Consider the following 21,371-nt stretch of genomic DNA (forward strand, 5'->3'; position numbering starts at 1 on the left):
AGCTTTTTGGACAGAAAGGTTGTTTCTTTTCATGTCAGGGAAAATGAATGGAGCTATATACAGTATATGCTAAGTATTGAGGAGTCAGGTAGATTTCTGCATTATAGGACTAAAATATATTTACCAACAGCAACAGGACAATAAGACACGTAGGACACTGTAAGGAAAATAATGTTTGTTGAAAATCTGTAGTATGACCTGGAAATAGCTGTCCACCAATATTTATTACCTATAAAGACTGGAAAAAATTGGGGACAGAAGAAAATCCCCAAATCAACATGTAACTGCTGCAAATGGAGAATGCTAAACTATTAAGGTTTTTTTTTTTAGATTTTTTATTTTAATACTTTATTATTTTTTTTAGTTACTTTAAAAGAAACAATTCTAATATACTAATTATAGTAATTCTAAAAGCAATCCTATTTCAATTTCCATGATTTTAATGTTTCAATTCAGCAAAAAGAATAGAAATAGTCTGGAGATAATGGATTATATGGAATTGATAAACTATTTGATGTACTTTACGAATATACTAACTATGCTGATGAAAAAATAGCAAAAATAGCCTTATACAGTGTATCAGCTACACTTGACAGAATGGACACTTAACAGAATTTTGAAAATAGAGAAAAAGTGAAAGAGAATATGCAGTCGAGTTACAAATTACCACTGTTGTTATGCACGCCATGTCACCCCTCACAGCTCACAGGAGTTATCACAGGCTGCTGTCTTCAAGAACTACAAAAATCTCTAAGATTCTCAATCAACAGAGGTGCTGTGATCAAAAACTAGCAGTGAGCAAAGACGAAGGCTCAAAGAAAAAAAATGACACATTTTACACAGGATAAATTTAACATCTGTAAAATTAACATTTTTAAAAAGTTTATTAGATATAGGACTACCTACATACAAGTTGTATACAAGTTACCTGTATAGGCAGTCATTGCTTATTTATACGGGAATAGTAGTACCTTAGATACTGTAGCTAGTTAGATAAATAAAAGAAATTAAAAAGCCATACCACATGGTGCAGACCACTCATTAGCAGTAAAACTGTAAAATATTGTGTTGTGCAGCACCATACATAGTGTAGCAGCTATATTGGCAGCAAGGCATGTCAAAAAAAAGTACCATGCAAGAAAAAATGGTCAAAGTAGTTTACTGTAGATCGTGTGAGCACTGGGTGGCAGCATGGCAATTTGACTCAATGAGGGAGAAACTACTGCTGATGTAACACCCAAAACTAAGCATTTAGACGAACAAGTCATTCCTCAGATCTTACCCTAATTGAAAATGCATTTCACCCACTAAGAGGCTATGGTATAAGCCTGTAAAAAGCATCACAAAAAGAAAATTGTAACAGGTTGGTAATGGCAGTGACCACTAGCTTGACAGAGTTGTTGTAAACCAGGGATATGCAACCAAACATTCAGTGTAGATTAATTTACTTTAACATTGTTCTAATTTGTTTAATACAACTATATGAACCCCCCCCCCCCCCCCCCACACACACACACACACACACACACACACACCTACTTGAAGGTGCTGTCTCATGCATGCACGATTTTACAAAAACACATGCGAAAGTCAAAGCACATGTAAAAAAAAAAAAAAATGCTGCAAAACCAAAAACACAAAAAAGGCAAAGCACCTGCAGAAGGAAAAATGCTGCAAATACAAAAACATACCAATGTCAAGGCACCTGCAAAAAGAAAAAATGCTAAAATACAAAAAGACATATAAAAGGCAAAGAACAAAAATTTTGAAAACACACTGCAAATACAAAACACATACAAAAGACAAAGCACAATAATTAAGAAACCTGCTACAAATACAAAAAGACATACAAAGGGCAAAGCACATGCAAAAAGAAAAATTCTGCAAAAGAGATTTGCTACCCAGAGGAGCACCAGAAGGATAGTGTGAGTGATAGTACTGTAGCTCAATAGTGGCTGCACAGACCAGGAAGTAACAATGAATGAGACATCAATCAGTATTTCCAAGAGGTAAACTAACATTATATTATTATGGTTATTAAAACCCCTGTGTTGTGTATTATTACTGAATAAAGTCATGTAATATTTATCCATGTGTTTTGTCTTTTGTATGTGTTTTTGTATTTTCAGCAGTTTTCCGTAATATTAGTGGTTTCAATTTTGTATGCCCAAAGGGTCACTGTAATGGGCCAAATTTTGAATAGGCAAAAATAACGTTCCTATCTATATAACAAGATACTGTATCAAAGCAACATTGAAGAATTTTGTAATTTATATTAAAAATTTTAAAGATTTTTTACACATTTTCCATAAGTTGACAATACGTCAACATAGTTCATCTTTACTTTATAGGCATTGGTTTTAGGTCACAGCAAACAAACTGAAAAATTAATTAATAAAGTCTGACATGAAGCAAAAGGTCTCTCTCAGAAACCCCACCATTGTCTAACAGTGCAACACCTGCTAAAAGCCTCAACGTGACAGAGTCATTACTGGGATGCAAAGTGTCTGTGCATATAAAATCTGATCTGTGGTGGTCTCACAGTGATTCGTATGTACCAGCTTGCATAGCATCAGAGGGCATAAGCTTACAAAATGTATACCTACAAATAGAAATGAAAAGAGAGAGTTAATATATTTCAGCGATATCACACAAGCAACAGTGCAGCTATTCTGAATAACAACAACATGGTTAAAATTTCTGAATATGATTCTGCAAACACTACGATTTTAAGACTGTAGGAAATTTCAGTGTGGCTCATTATATTTTAAGAGAAGTCATAACCATTAATTATTTTTGAAAATTTGAAATGTAAGCAGAAACTAAAAACCATCATTGCAGTTTGTAAGTTTTCTAATGGTGGATCTTCATGATCTGTAGACTGTTCATAGATTTTGTAGGTTTTACATGTCTTTTTGGTTGGGTAGGAATCTTGATGTACACAGCCTGGAGATGTCACTATCAAAGTGCTTGTAAAAACCTCTTGAAACGGGCGATGGAGCAAATCTAAACTAATAGAGCATAATTAAGTAGACAAGTTTGGCGAAAGCTTGACACAAGTCTTGGCTTCCCTTTGTTAATGCTTAGCCAATTTGTAGAGAACAAAGTTACACTTCACAGACAAAAGTAGAGTTTAAGCTGTTATTCTGTAGCTGAGGGCCATCCTCAAAAGGGGGGCCGACTCCATATTGAAGTACATGTATTTAGATACAATGTCATTGCAGGTTTGGCCAAAAACCTTTATCAGTAGAGGGTGAATCAGCAGCCAAGGACCAGCACAAATTTTTAATGTGGGACAATTCATACAAAAAGTTCAGAAATGTGAAAAAGGCTTTTAAGTCAAAAAGTTGTAAAGTTCTTCAGCACTCTATTTTTAGCTAACTTCTGCATTTTGCAGCAGAACCAGTTTGCACAAGTAAATAGGCAAAAAGTCAAAATGTTGCTGTATTCTGCGCATGCGTAGTCTGTTGCATAATCGCGAGTTCATAGTGCAGCGGAGTGTTTACTGGCTGTCAGTGACAACACACTGCTGTGCTTTGTGTCTCAGCTGGACTAAGCATTTTCCTCGCTAAGTTCTTTAGTGTATTTTTATCAGCGTAGGTGTTCAGACGCTATGCCATTACACTTATGTGACGTAATCGGTTTCAATCTTTCTCGTGTTACTGAAGTGTCTTACATGTGATTTAGTGCGCGTGAAAACTTTCTCTGCTTTAATCTAATTGTTCAGTGTATAATCTTCCTTTTTGATAAATAAAGTCATATTGTCGTTCATGTACAACCGGTGCTGGCGTAGTAATTCATAACGCTTTAGCGGATTGTTATTTTCATTCGTTTGTTATAAAGCAGAAAATATCAAGAAACACATCTTTGCTGAGTTGTTCGTAGCATGCGCGCTGTGCGCCATCTAGTGGCCAGTATTAGGAACAGCACGTCCTTTAAGTGAATATGTAGTCCATGTTTCTTGATCAATTCCACAGGCTTCAATACATTTAAAAAAATATAAAGTTTATTTAAGTAATAATTTATTTTTATCATTTACTTCTCTAATAATGTAAGTTGCAAAACTGACAGCATTCCCAAATGTTATACCATAACATATATTATTAACTATTGTCACACCCAACACCCAGTCTTGATGATGTGTCAACACCTGTGTGCTCTACTATTTTTTCTTTTCTTTTTTTTTGTATCAGGATGAACATTATTCCTAAGGTTTGTCTGACGGATTTCGAGGAGTATGCCAAACAGCATCTCTCCAAATCTATCTGGGATTATTATGCAGCTGGAGCAGATGAATGCTGCACCAGAGATGACAACCTACAGGCCTACAAAAGGTATTTAATCTTTTTCATACTTATCCTTGAATGTGTGTTTGCAAATGCACACATAAAAGACTACCTACTATTGAAGGACCATCTTATTTACTTGATGGTGAGCAAATAACTGGACGAGTAAATGAATGAATTAAACAGCCCAGAATCACCCAAAAGACATTTCTGATTTTCTGGTTGAAATCACCATCAGGATCCGTTTAAGGCCACGGATCTTGCGGGACGTGTCAGTGAGTGACACGCGAACAACCATTTTAGGCACGGAGATCAGCTTTCCAGTAGGCATTGCACCCACTGCTTTCCACTGTCTGGCCTGGCACGAGGGAGAGCTAGCCACTGCCAGGGGTAAGTGTGAAAAATACTATTAAATGCTATTCAACTTTGGCCCAGTATGTAGTAATACACATCTGTATTTCAGGATTTTAGCTGGAAGAGGTGTATAGGAAATTACAGATGTATTTGCACCAGATGATAGGAATCTAATGCCATTTGAAGGATTAACTGTCAGATATGGTGTCACATGTCAACATTTCTTTAAGGGTGGCTTAGTGGTTAACACTGTCGTCTCACACCCCAAGAGCTGGACAAGATTCACTTCTTTACTCTGTGTACAAGTTTGCATGTTCTCCTTGTGCAGGATGGGTTTCCTCCAGGTATACTGGTTTTCTACAGTCAGAAGATTGTGTGTTTAGAATAGTGTCTTATAGTGTTATTGCCTTATCAGCCTTGTGCTATGAGTTCACTTGGATAGACCGCCTGTCATCTTATTACAGAATAACTAACATAGATGATTAACATTTCTTTAAGTATCTATAGCTAAGATACAACTTCAGTAGTCTTTAGATATCCCCAATGCAGAAAGATTGTTCACTAAAATATGTTATTTAAAATATATATTTTATTCTGGTTGACCAATGCTATGAGACCTAAGAGACAAAACTTAATTCTGGGGCAGAAGACATGCAGGAACAAATGCTCACCAGATCCACTACCAGCTACCATCAAGCTACCACTGCTCACAGCTTGAGCAGAGCGCTTAACCCTCAACTGCTCAGTTGTATCATGAGATTAATGCGACTCTTTATTTTCTGTAGGGCTTCTTACTATGATGTATAAGTAGAACACTAGATTTGGGCTGTGATACTATTTTCTAGTTGATAAGTATTTCCCATTATCTCCATCCTGGATTTTGCAGCCACAGAAGCTGTGAACACCTGTTACATTTCCAGCACGTACTCCACATGCTCGGTGGAGGAGATCTGTGCAGCGGCTCCGAATGGCTACCGCTGGTTCCAGCTCTATGTGTACCGTGACCGCAAACTATCAGAGCAGCTCGTGCATAGGGTGGAGGCACTTGGCTACAAGGCCTTGGTGCTCACAGTCGACGTGCCGTACACTGGGAAACGTCGTGATGATATTCGGAACCAGTTTAAGCTCCCCCCTCACCTGAAAGTAAAGAACTTTGATGGCATGTTTCAGGTAATGATATACTGTACATTCACTAGAATTTTTTTTTCTCTCACACACTGTTTTATGTTCAATCTATATTCTTTTTCCTTATATGATTGCATTTTGCTTACCCATTTGTTGTAGTGCCGTTATTGTTGTTTTGATATTATTTTATTGGTGCGTGTCATGTTTATTGTAAAGCCTAAATGCTTCTTCAAACAGGACACTGCAGAGCCTGAAGAGTATGGTGTTCCATCTAACACGTTGGACCCATCCATAAGCTGGAAAGACATACACTGGCTGCAGTCTCTCACCCGCCTGCCAATTATTATTAAAGGTATCCTGACTAAAGAGGATGCAGAGTTGGCTGTGGAGCATGGTGTTCAAGGGATCATTGTATCCAACCACGGAGGCCGACAGCTGGATGGGGGACCAGCCACTGTGAGAAACAGCATTGGTTTTAGTGATTTCATACCTTCAATAACATCTCCTTTACAATGTTTTTGTTTAAACAACTTCTTTGTTTGCAATTCAAAGAAGTTTTCACTTATGTCCTCCCTTTGTCCTTGTCCTTTGCTCCTGCAAACAGATTGACTGTTTGTCTGAGATAGTAGATACGGTGCAAGGCCGGATCGAGGTGTACATGGATGGAGGGATACGTACAGGCAGTGACGTGCTGAAGGCCTTGGCTTTGGGGGCCAAGTGTGTGTTTATTGGAAGACCAGCAATCTGGGGCCTTGCTTGCAAGGTAACTGTGTATGTGTTCCTGTGTATGTGTTCCTGTGTGTGTGTTCCTGTGTGTGTGTGTGTGTGTGTGTGTGTGTGTGCGTGTGTGTGAATATGTGGAAGCAATGTAAATATGGATGTTCATGACTACTGGCATCTTTTGAATTTTGGCCCAGTTTATCAGCAGTGATGCTCATGTTTGCTTGAATAGGGTGAAGAAGGTGTGAAGGAAGTTCTGCAAATTCTAAATGAAGAGTTCCGTCTATCCATGGCCTTATCCGGTACTTCTAATACTTATCATGTTCACTGTAGCTCAGTGCATTCTAAGTAAAAAGATTAATGATCATCCATCACATATCATTATCTTTATTAAGGTGTGTCTTGTCTTCTCAGGTTGCAGGAATGTGGCTGAGATCAACAGGAACCTCATTCATGTTTCTAAACTCTGATCAAATACTGTGAAATAAGACCAAATCATGATAAGCTTTAATCCACCAAGTTTTCTACAGGACATCTTAAATGCCTCAGTAATAAGCACGCAATGGATGTAATATAATGCTTCACATCGTATTATTAATTCAAATGAACTATGTACATGGGTGGCAAAACTTCTTAACACTAAAATGAATTTAATAAGAGTGAAGAGAAGATTCTGTGCTTGTAAGTTAACGGAAGCTTGTTAGCTAGCCGACACAAATTGCAGATATGACAGATATAATATTAGTTCTTTATCGATGAGACATGACACTATATGACAAATGAGGGCCAGGTTGGTTGGTTTGGTAGCAGAAGATTATAAAATTTGATAAGTGAAGGTGGATATTCCAGATTGTTTGTGGTGCAAACTGAGAATAAACTGTTTATATCTGGTTGTGCAGTGAATTGTGAGAAAAAGGGGTTTGGAAAGTAATTACAAAAGAAGTCTTGTGATAAAGCGTTATTCAGTACCTGCCATTATTTGCTTTAATTAAATACCGGAAGCACAATATTCATAAGATTGAATAATAAACTTTATTGCAGAGCAGCCTCTGGCTTCTGGTTGATGATTTAATGTCTTTTTTTTTTTTGTTGAGGAAATATACATCAAGGATTAAAAATAATATACTTGTGAATAACTTTAAAATGACAACAATCGTGAAGATAACTTTAAAAATAACAATGTTACAACAATTTTAGTCATGACAACACTGACTCATTAATGTCTATTGACACATGATGTTGCTTAGGTCATAAACATATATAAAATAAGGTATAAAATAAAAAGTTATGCATTTTATTTAACAAAGAATTTTTCAAAAACAGTGTAAACACCATGTTCACTTCTATCGTGTCAAACCCATGATGGCGTTATGAGTATATGTATAGCTGAAATAAATGTAATCCTTGACACCATATATCTTAGACAGCTATTTAAAGTAAACTGTAAACTTTGGTGTGGTCTTAAAAAGATTCACTTCAGCACTAAAGGCAAGAGATCAAAGAATAGGGAAACACCACTATAAGGTAAGAGACATACAGATTAGGTGATGAGACTAAAGGTATAAACATGGACCCATCCACTCAAAGCACTTGTTTCTACTCTATCACTGTTCCTGCCTTATCACTGTGTATGGATTTACCCCTTAATGCCGGTTAAGAGAACTGACAACAATCACCTCTTAGTTGAAAAATACATTAAAAAGAGGAAGAAAAAAAAATGTCTGTGTTAGTGTGAGAGAAACAGACAGGCAAAAACTAAGAAAAGAGAAGTGACACAGGAAGTTGGGTGGCTTGTGGTAAACAGCTCATAGCAGTAGCAGTGAGATGCTTAGTGCTGTGGTGCACAGAAGACCATCGACCGTCACGGACCATACGAGTATTCGGTAGGTTTCTGTATAGATGACCCTTTTCTTCCACTCTCATGATACGCTATTATATTATGAACATTTTAAAGTCTTTTCCCTATATAAAGTAGGCATTTGGGAAGCAATTACTCATGAGCTGTGCAAAAGATATGGCACATTTAAGTGCAAATGATGTGTTTATGTACAGTAGTCCTGTAAATGACAGTGTAAACGTTTTGGACATATACTTTTTGTCTTGCCACGTTACACCTGTTCTGGTGGTTTCTATATGCAGGGTGCATATAAGGTCTTGTAACCTCCTTTCACTTCCTTTTTTGACACCCAGCTCTGTAAAAGTGTTTTCAGCGTGATCCCAGAGCAGCATTTAAACGTTCTTTGGCCTGTCACGAGTACTGTGAGGAACAACAGAGTGATTTTTACCTAAACAAATATGGGGTAAGATTTCTTTCTGTTCATTTTTTTAGTAATCATGAAAGATCACATGATATTTTGCCAGCAAAGATTTGTAAGAATCAAAGAATTCGAAAGAATCTTTAATTAATGGAGTGTTAATTAAGCTTCTCACTTGCATATCCAAAGCGATTAGTGTCCATATATGAATGGCAACTGCTTAAACCAGCTGCTGTTGTATCGATTATATAGACTAATGAAATTAATGTGAATGTAGTTTTTTTATATACCTCCTAACATAACAATGTTGCATTTGCACTTGTATGCACATCCTAAGGCCATGCTGAATATCTCCAGATGTCACAGTCTAATTGGTCCTTGTTTGTGGACTTGCAGTACTTCTATTGATCACCACTCAGCTGCAGAGTAGACATAAATTTCTTTGAATTTGTGGTCAATGAGACAATTTGGATAATCGGACATGTAAAATGTTGTAAATCACTGCTATATTTCATTTTACTTATTTTGCAGACAGTTTTATCCCATGCAGTGGACAGTTGAGCTGGACAGATGTGAAGCAGAGTTGTTTAAAGAAACACGCAATCTTCCATTCACTCAATAGTTCAGTTAACTGCTGGGCCATCACTGCCTCTTATAGTTTAGTTTCTCTTGTAACCCCCTGCTTACACTTAACTTGAATTTCTACGCAACTAGAATTTCTTTGTAATGTCGTGAAAAACACTAAGCCCTCTGATGCCATCTCATATCCAAACCCATACCACATGGTGGGCTTCTGCCTGTCTCCTTTTCACATACATCTTTGATGAACAGTCAGAAGACTTTATTCTGGTCTTATCTGGCAATGGAACCCTCTCCTAAATCTCTTCCAATATCTCCAGATGCTTACATTTATAGATTGTAATTTTTTTCCCATAGAGTTTAGGTTTGGTCATTGTTGCACCATGGTTTCCAAAACAACATCTGCTTTTTGTGATCCTTGGAGCAAATGTAGTTGAACAATGAATATCATGTGAGGTCAAAATATACATGGACCAAATTGTTCCTAGACTCGGGAAGGATAAAACTGTGAACATATAATATATCTTTTCTTTATAGTAATATATTATTAAAGAATTTTATATAGGAATATTTGACTTATGATCTGAATTATAGCTCCTGGTGGTGATTCGATGCATGCAACCATTTTATTATAGGTTTGAGAAATCACAGTCCAAGGTGTCAAGTAAACATGACTGAGTTTTTGTGCTCTTAATAACACACATAGGCACTTGCTCAGCTCATGAGACCCTGACCTCATGAGCTCATGAGGAGTTAAGTAAACGAAAAGAAGAAGCTACTAATGACCTGATCTTCTTCTTTCTTTCAGAAATAGTGGAGAGGAAGGAAAACTGCACCGAAAACTGTCTCGCATAGGGAGCAGGAGTCAAAGAGAAGCAGCAAGACCTCCCCCTCAAGCGGAGAGGCCTCCTGCCGCCGCACCACCCAGACAACCTGAACCTGCTCCAAAACCTCCGGAGGCATCTGCAAAACCTTTAGAGGCTGCTCCCAAACAGCAAGTGGTCTCACCAAAGCCCGCTGACATTCCCGCAAAGCCTAGTCTTCCTCCCAAACCTCACATACAGGTGTTCAACAGCACAGATCATGGAAATGCCATACTCAGGGTAAAGAATAGTGTGTGTTTTTCTTTTTACTAATAAAAGCATGAAACAAAGAAGGATTAAACTGCCATATTTGAATTAGGCCAATTTCATTTAAATTTTTATTCAATAAAACATTATGCTCATATGTTCTTTCTAACAACAAGTGTAATGCTTTGTCAGGGTCTGGATAATTTTCGCTCTGATGAAACCTTGTGTGATGTCACTCTGGTGCCTGGTGATAGCACTGAAACCTTTCCGGTTCACAGAGTGATCATGGCTTCAGCCAGTGACTACTTCAAGGCTATGTTCACAGGTAATTCCTAAACATAAAGAGATCTACATGATGGTGGGATGTTCTCAGTCTTTATGTAAATGGCTCAGATTTTTACTATTTCAACACAAACTATCTATTTCACTAATGGCCCTCCATCTGGCAGGTGGAATGAAAGAACAGGACCTGGCAGAAATTAAACTACATGGAGTGAGCACCTCAGGCCTGAAAAACATAATTCAGTTTATTTATACCTCTCAGTTAAGTCTGAACTTAAGCACCCTCCAGGATACTCTAGAGGCTGCCAGCTTTCTCCAGGTGCTTCCAGTTCTCAATTTCTGCAATCAGCTACTTAGCAGTGAGGTACTGTGGCTTTTACAGAGAACATTTTGAAATTCTGAAATTGCAAGTATCACATTAATACAGTGTTTTTTCTTTTTTTTTTACTTTCCTCACATGGCAGGTCACCATAGAAAACTGCACAGAAGTTGAGCGCATTGCTAACGATCTTCTCCTGGAGGATGTCCAGACCCACATATACAACTTTGTCTGTCAGAACTTCTCATCTCTAGTGCAGAGTGACCGATTTCTGCAGCTTACCGAAGCCAGCATGGCACATGCCCTCTCGAGCGATTCACTTAAAGGATTCTCAGAAATGGAGCTCTATCGCACAGCCCGTGCTTGGCTGGCACATAAACCAAGTGAACGCCGGCCTGCAGCCTACTCCTTGATGCGTCACATTCGCTTTCCCCTAATGAGCCCTGCTGAACTCTTACAGATATCTCAGGAGGACCAGATTGATGATTCAAGTAATGGAAAGGATGGCAAGGAACCATTCATGCGCTCTGACACAGCTTGCGTGAACCTACTCTTGGAGGCCAGCAACTACCAGATGATGCCATTCCTTCAGCCATCACTCCAAACTGAAAGGACTCGCATTCGATCAGACACAACACACCTTCTGGCACTGGGTGGGGTGATGAGGCAGCAGCTGGTGGTGAGCAGGGAGCTTAGACTGTATGATGAGGAAGGAGAAGGCACCTGGAGGGCCCTCCAGCCAATGGAAGTGCCTCGCTACCAGCATGGAGTGGCTCTTTTAGGTGGCTTCCTTTACATTGTTGGAGGGCAGAGCACTTATGACACAAAGGGTAAGACAGCAGTGGACAGCGCATATAGGTACGACCCTCGTTTTGACCGTTGGCTGCAGGTGGCCTCCTTGAATGAGAAGCGGACATTCTTCCATCTCAGCGCCCTAAAAGGGAACATCTATGCTGCTGGAGGGAGAAACGCCACTGGCGAGATTGGTAAGTTTGTGAGATTTAGGCCAAGTTGATCTCTAGAACTAAGAGAAACTAGGAAACTATCAAAAATCTAGTAGAAAGCCAACCTAGAATAGACTATTATAGCAGCAATTATGCCCAATATTGTGTAGATTCCCCTTGTGCCACCTGGGCATATCTTGTCCCTCAGGGCATGACTCCTCTAGACCTCTGGGGTGTGCCATGTCGCCTGGCACCAGGACTTTGGCAGCAGTGCTGAACTTAAGTACCCTCCAGGATACTCCCATAACCCTAGAGGAGGGCCTCGATCGATTAGACTTTTATTTGTCTTTTCGTTTGTCTGGCACATCCTATGGGTGCTCAGTTGGATTAGGATCTGAGGTCAGCAGCCTTGGGACAGGATGCCTTTTATATGATGTGATGGGATGTGATGTGATGTGATGGCTGATTGGTGTAGGTATGAGTGTGATGGTCAAGTGACTACATACAGTACTGCCCATATTCTGTATTTTAATAATGAGTAAATGAAAGATATTATATATTTTGGAAATTCTACATATACCTTAACATTTCTACTAAACTCTTTCCCACAGACACAGTGGAGTGTTATAACCTGAGCAAGAATGAGTGGACCTTTGTTGCACCCATGAGTGAGCCCCATTATGGCCATGCTGGTACCGTACATGGAGGACTGATGTATGTGTCAGGTAAGTACCGAAGTACAAAACTAATTATGCAACATTGTCCGGTTAAAAGCTAAAAGTCCAGCCAATATTTAGTCTAGAGTAAAAATACAGTAGTATTGAAGTGTAGATGAAGTGTATTTTCTTGACTGATTTCAGTCTGATCTTGCTCTTTAATAATATATTTAACAGATGATGTCATACAAGTATTTTTACACAACCTCAAGGCCACAGTAACAGCCCCCAGCTGCTCAATAAATGAGACCCTTTCCTTTAAAATAGGAGTTTTAAAAGTGTAACGGCTTCCAATTGACATGAATATATTTGATTATTAGTTTCTTTTCTAAAATACTGACCTTTGTTCAGATTCATGAGAGTTATAACTAACCTGAAAGCCTGAGTGGGTGGAGGTTTTGGTAAATTTGTGAGGTCATTTAGTTAAGCACTCCTAACCACATCCTTCCTGGAGACAGCGATGAGAAACTAAAAGCAAAGGCCTAACAAACCAGTGACGAAGTAAAGCATCAATACACCAGTGCAACATCTAGATAAAGAAATGACATATCTCAATATTTGTCTTCTTTCATTAGGGGGAATAACAAGAGATGCTTTCCAGAAAGAGTTGTCTTGTTATGACCCAGACACCGACTCGTGGAGTCGTCGTGCAGACATGATGGAGCTGCGTGGACTCCACTGCATGTGCACTGTGGAAGACCGACTCTATGTGATGGGTGGAAATCACTTCCGTGGAACAAATGACTATGATGATGTCCTCAGTTGTGAATACTACACCCCTACAACTGACCAATGGACAGTGGTGGCCCCGATGCCCCGAGGTCAGAGTGATGTTGGCGTGGCCGTGTTTAAAGGCAGGATTTATGTTGTCGGAGGCTACTCTTGGAACAGCCGTTGTATGGTCGACATTGTGCAGTGTTATGACCCTGAAAAGGATGGGTGGGAAAGGGTTTTTAATGTGCTCGAGCCTTTGGGAGGTATACGTGCTTGTACCATGACTGTACATCGTCCAAGTGGGTCTGTAGATGAAGTGCAGTTACAGGAATGTCCTCTTCAAACAACTAAAAGCTGAGGAACAAAAGAAAATGTTTTGACTTGTATAAATCTTATGCATAGAGAGAGAGAGAGAGAGAGAGAGAGAGAGAGTATATTTAGTGTATATATTTGTTTAAAATGTGAATGGAGAGTGTTGTCAAGAATTAGACCAAAAACTTCATATTTTTTTATGTGTTAAATTTTTTACGCTCTGCATGGCATTAACAAACTAAGACCTGCTTTTTATACAATCATTATCTAAACTATGTATCTTCAAACTATAATGGAATGAATAACTCAAATGCCTAAAATATATGAATATATGAATATATCAATATATCATTTTTAGAAAAGGTCACATACAGCTTGTAGCCTACTTTGGTCAGATGTGGAACAAGAGTCAGCTATTTCTGAAAGCAATTTAGAGTCACCAGTTCATATACATATACATAGTGTCCATTTTATTATAATCTCTAACTAGCCATTCATGTGGCAGCAGCACAGTGCATGCAATCATTTAGATACAAGACAATACCTTCAGTTAATCAAACATGAGAATGGGTAAAAAGTGTGTGGCATCTTTGTGATTTTTACCATGTTGTTGGTACAAGATGGGCTGGTAAGAGTGTTGTGGAAACTCCAGGCAGGGGGGTATCTCTAATACTTGTATAGAATGGTGTGTGTGTGGTGGGGGGGGATATTTTGTGTACAGAGGGCCCGCAGTCTAAAACACCTTGTTGAGATAGATCAGAGGAAACTGTTCAAACTAGTCTGAGCTGACAGGAAGTCTATAGTATCTTAAATAAGCACCCTTTACAACCGTAGTGAGCAGGAAAGAATCCCAGAACATGCAGCTCATTAAACTTTGAGGTGGTTGGGCTGCAACAGCAGAAGACCACATTGTGTTCCACTCCTGTGTCAGCCATAAACAAGAATCTAAGGCTATTGTGGCCGCAGGCTCACCAAAACATGTTCCATTTGAAGACTGAAAAAACCCCTCACTCACTCACTCACTCATCATCCATACCATTTTATCCTGTATATAAGGTCACAGGGGCCTAGAGCCTAACCAAGGAGACTTACAATCTGGCTATTTTCCTCTTATCAACAATCCATTTCCACCCACAGAAATGTTACCAATGTTGGGACGTGGGACAGTTACTTTTAAAATGGTTTTCACAACAGATTGCAGAACTCATGCCTCAAACTTAATTTGTAACATATTCCAACAGACTATTTAGAGTAAATAAGTTATTTTAAATACTTTGCATTACTTCAACATTGTTTTACATTAATATGACATATGGTCTTTGACAGATGACATAAAACCCACAATAACTGAAATGCACTCTGGGTTTAACTCTTTGGGTGTATTTTTATCCTGTGGTTCAAGCCATTCTGCAGTAAGCACAGGGGATTTTCTTTTTGTTCGCTTCCTTTATTTTACAAATGTGTAATCTTGGGTGAAAAACAGCTGTTGACCACAACAAATGCTGAACAAATTTTTTTGTTTTTGTTTTTTGAAAAACCTGAAAAAGTACCTGTAAGGGAGATAATAGAGAGCTTTTGCATGGTTTGGGTTACAACCGTAAAATGTTAAATCACCACTTCTGCCAAGATATCACCATTTGTGTGTGTTTGCTTTCCACATTTCCATGAAGGTAAGTAAAAGTTTTTTTTTTCTAAGTGAAGTTACTAAATGTGCTTGTTTGCTTTCTTGTAAAGCAGGTAATGTTAATATTCTTTCTATGCATAGTGTTGAATTTGCCACTCTAGTACATGAGAAACCCAGGCATGGCAGCAGATATGGATTATTCTGGTGTTATTAAAACTATAAACTATCATGCAATCTTCCTGTTATGTAGCTAGATACAAAAACAACACTTACATCACAGCAGGCCAAACTGCATATGACTAATTCAGACTAACCACCATCCCTAAATTAGAGCTAGAGGGACATTGCACATAGAGCAGCTAAGGAAAAAACTGTAAACAGCTGAGACAAGGACCCACCACACTGGAGAAAATGTTTGTCGTGTGCTGATGCTTTATCCTGCCTGCCACTTTTCTTTCAGTTATGCATTTTGGGACTGCTTTTAACCAAGTATTGCATGAACAATAAATTATGTGCAATTACATTTTTTATAATTGTGTAACAAGAAAAAAGGACAGTTTTCTTGTTAGAAATAACTTGACAGCCAAATAAAGGGGAGGGAGGGTTTAAAAGCAAGTAAAAGCTGGGTACAAGTTTCCTAAATCACAGCCAGTCTACCTTTGCAGTTATTCAGTCAAAATTCAAATCTTGTTCCCAGCCATTGGTTGAAATTCTAATAAAATTTCAAATTTTATTATTCACATACACAGTCATACACAGTATGATATGCAGTGAAATGCGTTTACAACCGTCCATGACCTAAAAAATTCAAAAAGAAAATAGAGTATTCAAATTAAAAATATGAAATAAGAATTTAATAGTAAAAAAGAAAAATAGAGTATGAAATAGAAAATATTAAAATAAATATAAAATATGAAATAAGAACATAATAATAAAAATTATACAAATATAGAAAAGTTTTAGCTGTAAAATTTACACTATGTACAAGTTATAAAATAGAATTAAAATGGAACTGAAATGTAAAAGAGTTAAATGTGTAAATATGCATTAATGTGCCTCGTGCTGAGTGGTATATGAGTGGGAGCAGATCAAGGTGTTTCGTCCTGTGTGGTGTTGTGATTGAGAGCCCGTACAGCCTGCGGGAAGAAGCTTCTATTCTGTGTTGGCCTTTAGGGAGCAGAAGTGCTTTCCTAACCGCAACAGACAGAACAGTCCATAGTTCGGATCGCTGACGTCCTTCACAATCTTCCTGGCCTTGGTCCAGCACCGCTTGTTGTGGATCGAGTGCAGGTCAGGGAGCTCGGTACGGATGGTGCACTCAGCTGATCATGCCACCCTCTGTAGAGCTTGTCTGTCCTGCATTGTGCTGTTCCCAAACCAGATTGCAATCTTTCCCATCAGAATGCAGGGTGCAGGAGTAGAAGTTCCTAAGCACCTTGAAGGGCAGTCTGAAGTCTCTGGGGCAAAAATGGCTGAGAAGATGAAGGGGAGTTTGGTTGTCTCAGTATGTTTTGACGTGCCTACACATTCAAGGGTTTTTCTTTATTCTTTACTATTTTCTACATTGTAAAACAATACTAAAAATAATAAGACAAGGAATTATATGGTAAAAAAAAGTTTTTTTAAATATTGTTGTTTTTATTTAGAATTCTTAGTGTAATTTAGATTCACTGTTTACCCTAATGATCGTTTTGCACACTATTAGAAGCCAAAAGGTGCTGAACATATACAGGAACTGCTTCAAGAAAAAAAAATCATTACAGGTGACCACCTTAAGGGTTAAGGGGATCACAGCATCACTTTAAAAAATCTAAACTCTAAAACATTTACAGTGGGTTTGTTTACACATTTTGCTTATTACATATTTCCATGTGTCATTTCATAGTTTTCATGAAATCAGTAGTCTTCTACAATGTGGACAAGAGTAAAAATTAATGATCAGGTGTGTATATATATATATATATATATATATAAAGGTTACAAATATGTATATGTTTCATATCTTAGATTCTATAGTGTAGCCCTGTTTACCTTGACGACAACAAATGTTAAACGTATACAGGACCTGTAACACCACTACGTCTACTGTGTTACTCAACAACACAGATCAGATCATTTCTTATTGTTTTTTACTTACAATGAGTGAGACCACACACACTTAAATTTGCTGTTTATGATATGCTGTTCATTCTATAATTTGAGATACATTTCACATCAGTAAAATAGTACAAAAACAATGTTATTCCTAAATAGCACAAATAGTGCTTCAAGTTACAGTAGTTAATTCCTTTAATGTAACATACCTGCTGGTTGCAAAGCTTAATCATTTTTTAAGGTAAAGGATGGCTTGTCAACAATGTTACTAAAAGAATGTCACCTTATTTGTCTCATTGCTGAGTGACCAGCATCAGATGATCAGTCATTTTGTTCTGTGGCGTAAATATTGATCTCACCGTTTCCCTCTATCCAATGGAAGACTCTAACCTGTTTGCTTAGACAAATCCAGGGATGGCTTTTTGGCCGGGTAGTGGATTTAAATCATTTCTGTATCCTTGAAGACTTAGGGCACAAGGTGTGGTATAACTTGGACAGAGTGCCAGTCCTGAGGGAACACACACTACTGATAATTTGGGAATATCAATTGAAGCCTATTCAGTCTTTGGACTGTGGGAGGAACCCCATCAAGCACGGGGAGAATATGCAAATATTTTTAATTTGGCAACAATTTAAGTGTAGCATGGGATGCACGTAATGTAAGAAAAAATATATTATATGTCATCAGACACGTACCCCAAATTATACAATGACTCACATACTAAAACAAGTCGTTCTGGTATTGACGACACTGTTAAAGTCAAAGACATCACACTTTTCCCCCATTTATATATTTGCTGGGGACATAAACCTCACTGCTTGAATATACACTTTGTTTTTAATAAAGTGGACAGTGAGTGTTTTTCAAGGTGCTTTGGGAAAAGTATAATCTAGATGTGATGACCACTACTAAACCACAGTCCACTGCTGGACTACACACACCACCATGAAATAATTACTTAATTCTTAGTACAAAATTAGTTCATGACTTAAGGAATTTTGCAGACATGTGTGAAATCTATGCCAAGACGCACTGAAGTAGCCTCATGGTGGCCCAGGACCTTGCTAAGGTTCATGTTGGGTTATTTGCCCTTTCATTTGTTAGACTCTATTTTAAATAAGACATGATGAAAGATCCTTCAAACAGTCTTTGAAAGGAAAGTACAGTTCTTTACTCATTATGACCTTGACAACTTAGTCCTCACAGTTTCTCACAGAATCCTAATCTATAAAGTGGCATTGGATTTGTCCTTGGGAGAAAGTTTAAATACATTCCTCCCTTCGCATTGCTCGGTGAGCCTTCAGACATCAACATTGTCCTTCTACTCTTTGAGTGGCTCAGCAGTCATTTTCTGTATTCTGGGCAGAAGAACCTGTAATTATGTCATTGACAGGAGAGGTGTGTGTGGTAACAGGAGCATGTGGCTTTCTTGGAGGAAAGCTTGTTAAGCTTCTACTGGAAGAGGAGAATCTTGCAGAGATTCGACTGTTAGACCAATGTATTCGACCTGAACTCATAGAGTCACTAGAAGGTAAATCTCAGTCCTGATTTTCTCTTTAATTTACTTACAAACCCATGTGGCTTTACAACAAGATGCATCACATATATCTGTATTTTTTTAGCTATGGAAAAAGAAAACATCTATATTTTTTATTTCTGGTTGTGGTTATTAGATTGCCAAGGTGAGACAAAACTAAGTACGTTTGAAGGTGACATAAGGGACAGTGAGCTGCTGAAGAAAGTGTGTAAAGGAGCATCTGTAATGTTCCACACTGCCTCTCTCATTGATGTCACTGGAGTTATTACCTACAGTGAACTGTATGAGGTAAATGTGAAAGGTGAGGAGTTTTTTGTCCGAGCTGCATAGGTTTGTGTTCTTTTTTTTTTTTTTTTTTTTACACCTACTGTATAAGATAATGCAATCAACAAATCTTAAATCCCATTAAAGATCCTGTTACAATGAAGTTTAAATCCTAGTCATCTTTTGTAAGGTTGAGCTCAACAGGTAGATAAAGTCTGTCCAAGGACTGGAAAAACATAACAATCAATGTATTCGGATTAGAGACATAATCAAGTGAATATGAGTGCATTATCCAGATTATATGACCTTAATCAGATAGTTACTTTGCATGGATGATTAAAAGCCAAATGATGTAATTTGAGCAGTTAATAATTTATTTTTAATCATTTATTTTTACTGGTGTAGATTTTGTGGGGGGAAATAGTTATTTGTTAGAAAATCATGGCAGAAATCTACTAAAAAAGGAAAACTGACTTAGAGGCATTATGTTTTGGTGTTGTCCATGTGTATGGTAATATGAGATTCTTTTGTTTTGTGCAATATCTCAAAAATAAGTTTTTTAACTCTGTAGAATTTCTGATGAAATTATCATTTTAATCAGTCGATGAGCTTAGATTTAATAAGATGATTAAAATACATTCAAGGCCACAGCAAAGTAAATTATGTGTTTTGTATATTAATACAGTATATTTGTATTTGTATATTACATATATTACTTATATTTAAGTGCTTTCCACTCATACAAATAAGTGACTAAGTAAATATGGGCTAGATTTGTTGGTGGCAGTGGCTTCAAGTTTAACCTTGCCCAGTCTATTCTGGTTTTTTTTTTTTACAACCTAGTGGTAAGGTAGGTAAAACAACAAATAAAACCAAAAATAAATGAATAGAAAACTAAAATCCAGGTAAAAAAGTACAAAAAAAGATCCAACATAAAAAGAATCCAGGTAATTTCAGGTATGAATATGAATAAAAAATACAGATAAAACAATAAAAATATTTAGAACAGAACAGTGATTGAATTCAGCATTTTACCACTTTCTTTATTCCTAGGTACCAAATTGCTTCTAGAGGCTTGTATCCAGGAGAATGTTGCTTCCTTCATATACACCAGCAGCATTGAGGTTGCAGGTCCAAATCATCGTGGTGACCCTGTTATCAATGGCCATGAGGACACTGTGTACTACTCTTACTTGAAGTTTTCCTACAGCCAGACCAAAAAGGAAGCTGAACAGCTTTGCCTTAGTGCCCAAGGTGAAATACTTCCAAATGGCGGGCGTCTGGCTACCTGTGCTCTTCGGCCAATGTACATATATGGAGAAGGTTGCCGGTTTACTTTAGGCCATATGAGAGACGGAATCCAAAATGGCGATGTGTTACTAAGGAATTCACGACATGATGCTAAAGTCAATCCTGTGTACGTGGGAAATGTGACACTTGCACATCTGCAGGCTGCACGAGCTCTGAGGGAACCACAGACGAGAGCTGTGGTTGGTGGAAATTTTTATTACATCTCTGATGATACTCCACCTGTCAGCTATTCTGACTTTAACCATGCTGTTCTGGCACCACTTGGGTTTGGCATACAAGAAAGACCCTTCCTACCTTTCCCCATTCTGTACCTCATCTGCTTCCTCATGGAGGCTATGCAAGTCATTCTCCGTCCATTTCTACACTTTACCCCACCACTGAATAGGCAGCTTTTGATAATGCTTAACACACCTTTTACCTTCTCTTACCAAAAGGCACACAGAGATCTGGGATACACCCCTCGTTTTAACTGGGAAGAGGCACGTAAACGGACTACTGACTGGCTAGCATCTGTCTTGCCCAGAGAAAGACAAAAAGTCAATTTGAAATAAAAGTCCACAATAGTGTGCTTTTATATTTTGCTCAGTTTCAAATTGACTTGGCTACTTTAAATAGTTTAATTTCTTTCCCATAAACAGGCAACTGCATATAAAATATATTTAAAAGCCACATGCAAAAATAAAAATAATAAGAAGCTTTCAAATGTGAAGTTTTCAAAATAATAATAATTGTTGTATTAGGCTATTTATAACAATACTTTTTAAAGAAAATAATTATTTTGGTCATGTCAATAAACTGTTAATTAACCTACACAACACCATTTTTTTTAAAAGGGTGTTTCTGTTGCGCTTCATTTTTTATTTT

The 21,371-nt window shown here is 37.8% G+C and overlaps 3 protein-coding genes across 3 annotated transcripts; all 3 read left to right on the forward strand.

The window, feature by feature from the left end:
• Window positions 1-3,492: 3,492 nt before the first annotated feature.
• On the forward strand, window positions 3,493-7,530 carry hao2 (hydroxyacid oxidase 2 (long chain)). Its single transcript, XM_053496705.1, has 8 exons — window positions 3,493-3,596; window positions 4,194-4,334; window positions 4,525-4,676; window positions 5,527-5,810; window positions 6,003-6,221; window positions 6,370-6,528; window positions 6,718-6,787; window positions 6,900-7,530. Exons 2-8 carry the CDS (start codon window positions 4,195-4,197, stop codon window positions 6,953-6,955), a joined length of 1,080 nt encoding a protein of 359 aa, XP_053352680.1. The 5' UTR covers window positions 3,493-3,596; window position 4,194; the 3' UTR covers window positions 6,956-7,530.
• A 731-nt stretch (window positions 7,531-8,261) lies between these two features.
• On the forward strand, window positions 8,262-15,667 carry si:rp71-68n21.9 (kelch-like protein 9). The gene is made up of 8 exons (XM_053497238.1): window positions 8,262-8,368; window positions 8,676-8,785; window positions 10,128-10,422; window positions 10,582-10,714; window positions 10,839-11,035; window positions 11,136-11,976; window positions 12,546-12,659; window positions 13,226-15,667. Exons 2-8 carry the CDS (start codon window positions 8,781-8,783, stop codon window positions 13,720-13,722), a joined length of 2,082 nt encoding a protein of 693 aa, XP_053353213.1. The 5' UTR covers window positions 8,262-8,368; window positions 8,676-8,780; the 3' UTR covers window positions 13,723-15,667.
• Window positions 15,668-18,700: 3,033 nt separating this feature from the next.
• hsd3b1 (hydroxy-delta-5-steroid dehydrogenase, 3 beta- and steroid delta-isomerase 1) lies at window positions 18,701-21,334 on the forward strand. Its single transcript, XM_053496914.1, has 3 exons — window positions 18,701-18,926; window positions 19,069-19,233; window positions 20,250-21,334. Exons 1-3 carry the CDS (start codon window positions 18,776-18,778, stop codon window positions 21,056-21,058), a joined length of 1,125 nt encoding a protein of 374 aa, XP_053352889.1. The 5' UTR covers window positions 18,701-18,775; the 3' UTR covers window positions 21,059-21,334.
• Window positions 21,335-21,371: the final 37 nt, after the last annotated feature.

The sequence above is a fragment of the Clarias gariepinus genome, chromosome 5 (assembly GCF_024256425.1).
Source record: "Clarias gariepinus isolate MV-2021 ecotype Netherlands chromosome 5, CGAR_prim_01v2, whole genome shotgun sequence".
Classification (NCBI taxonomy): Eukaryota; Metazoa; Chordata; class Actinopteri; order Siluriformes; family Clariidae; genus Clarias; species Clarias gariepinus.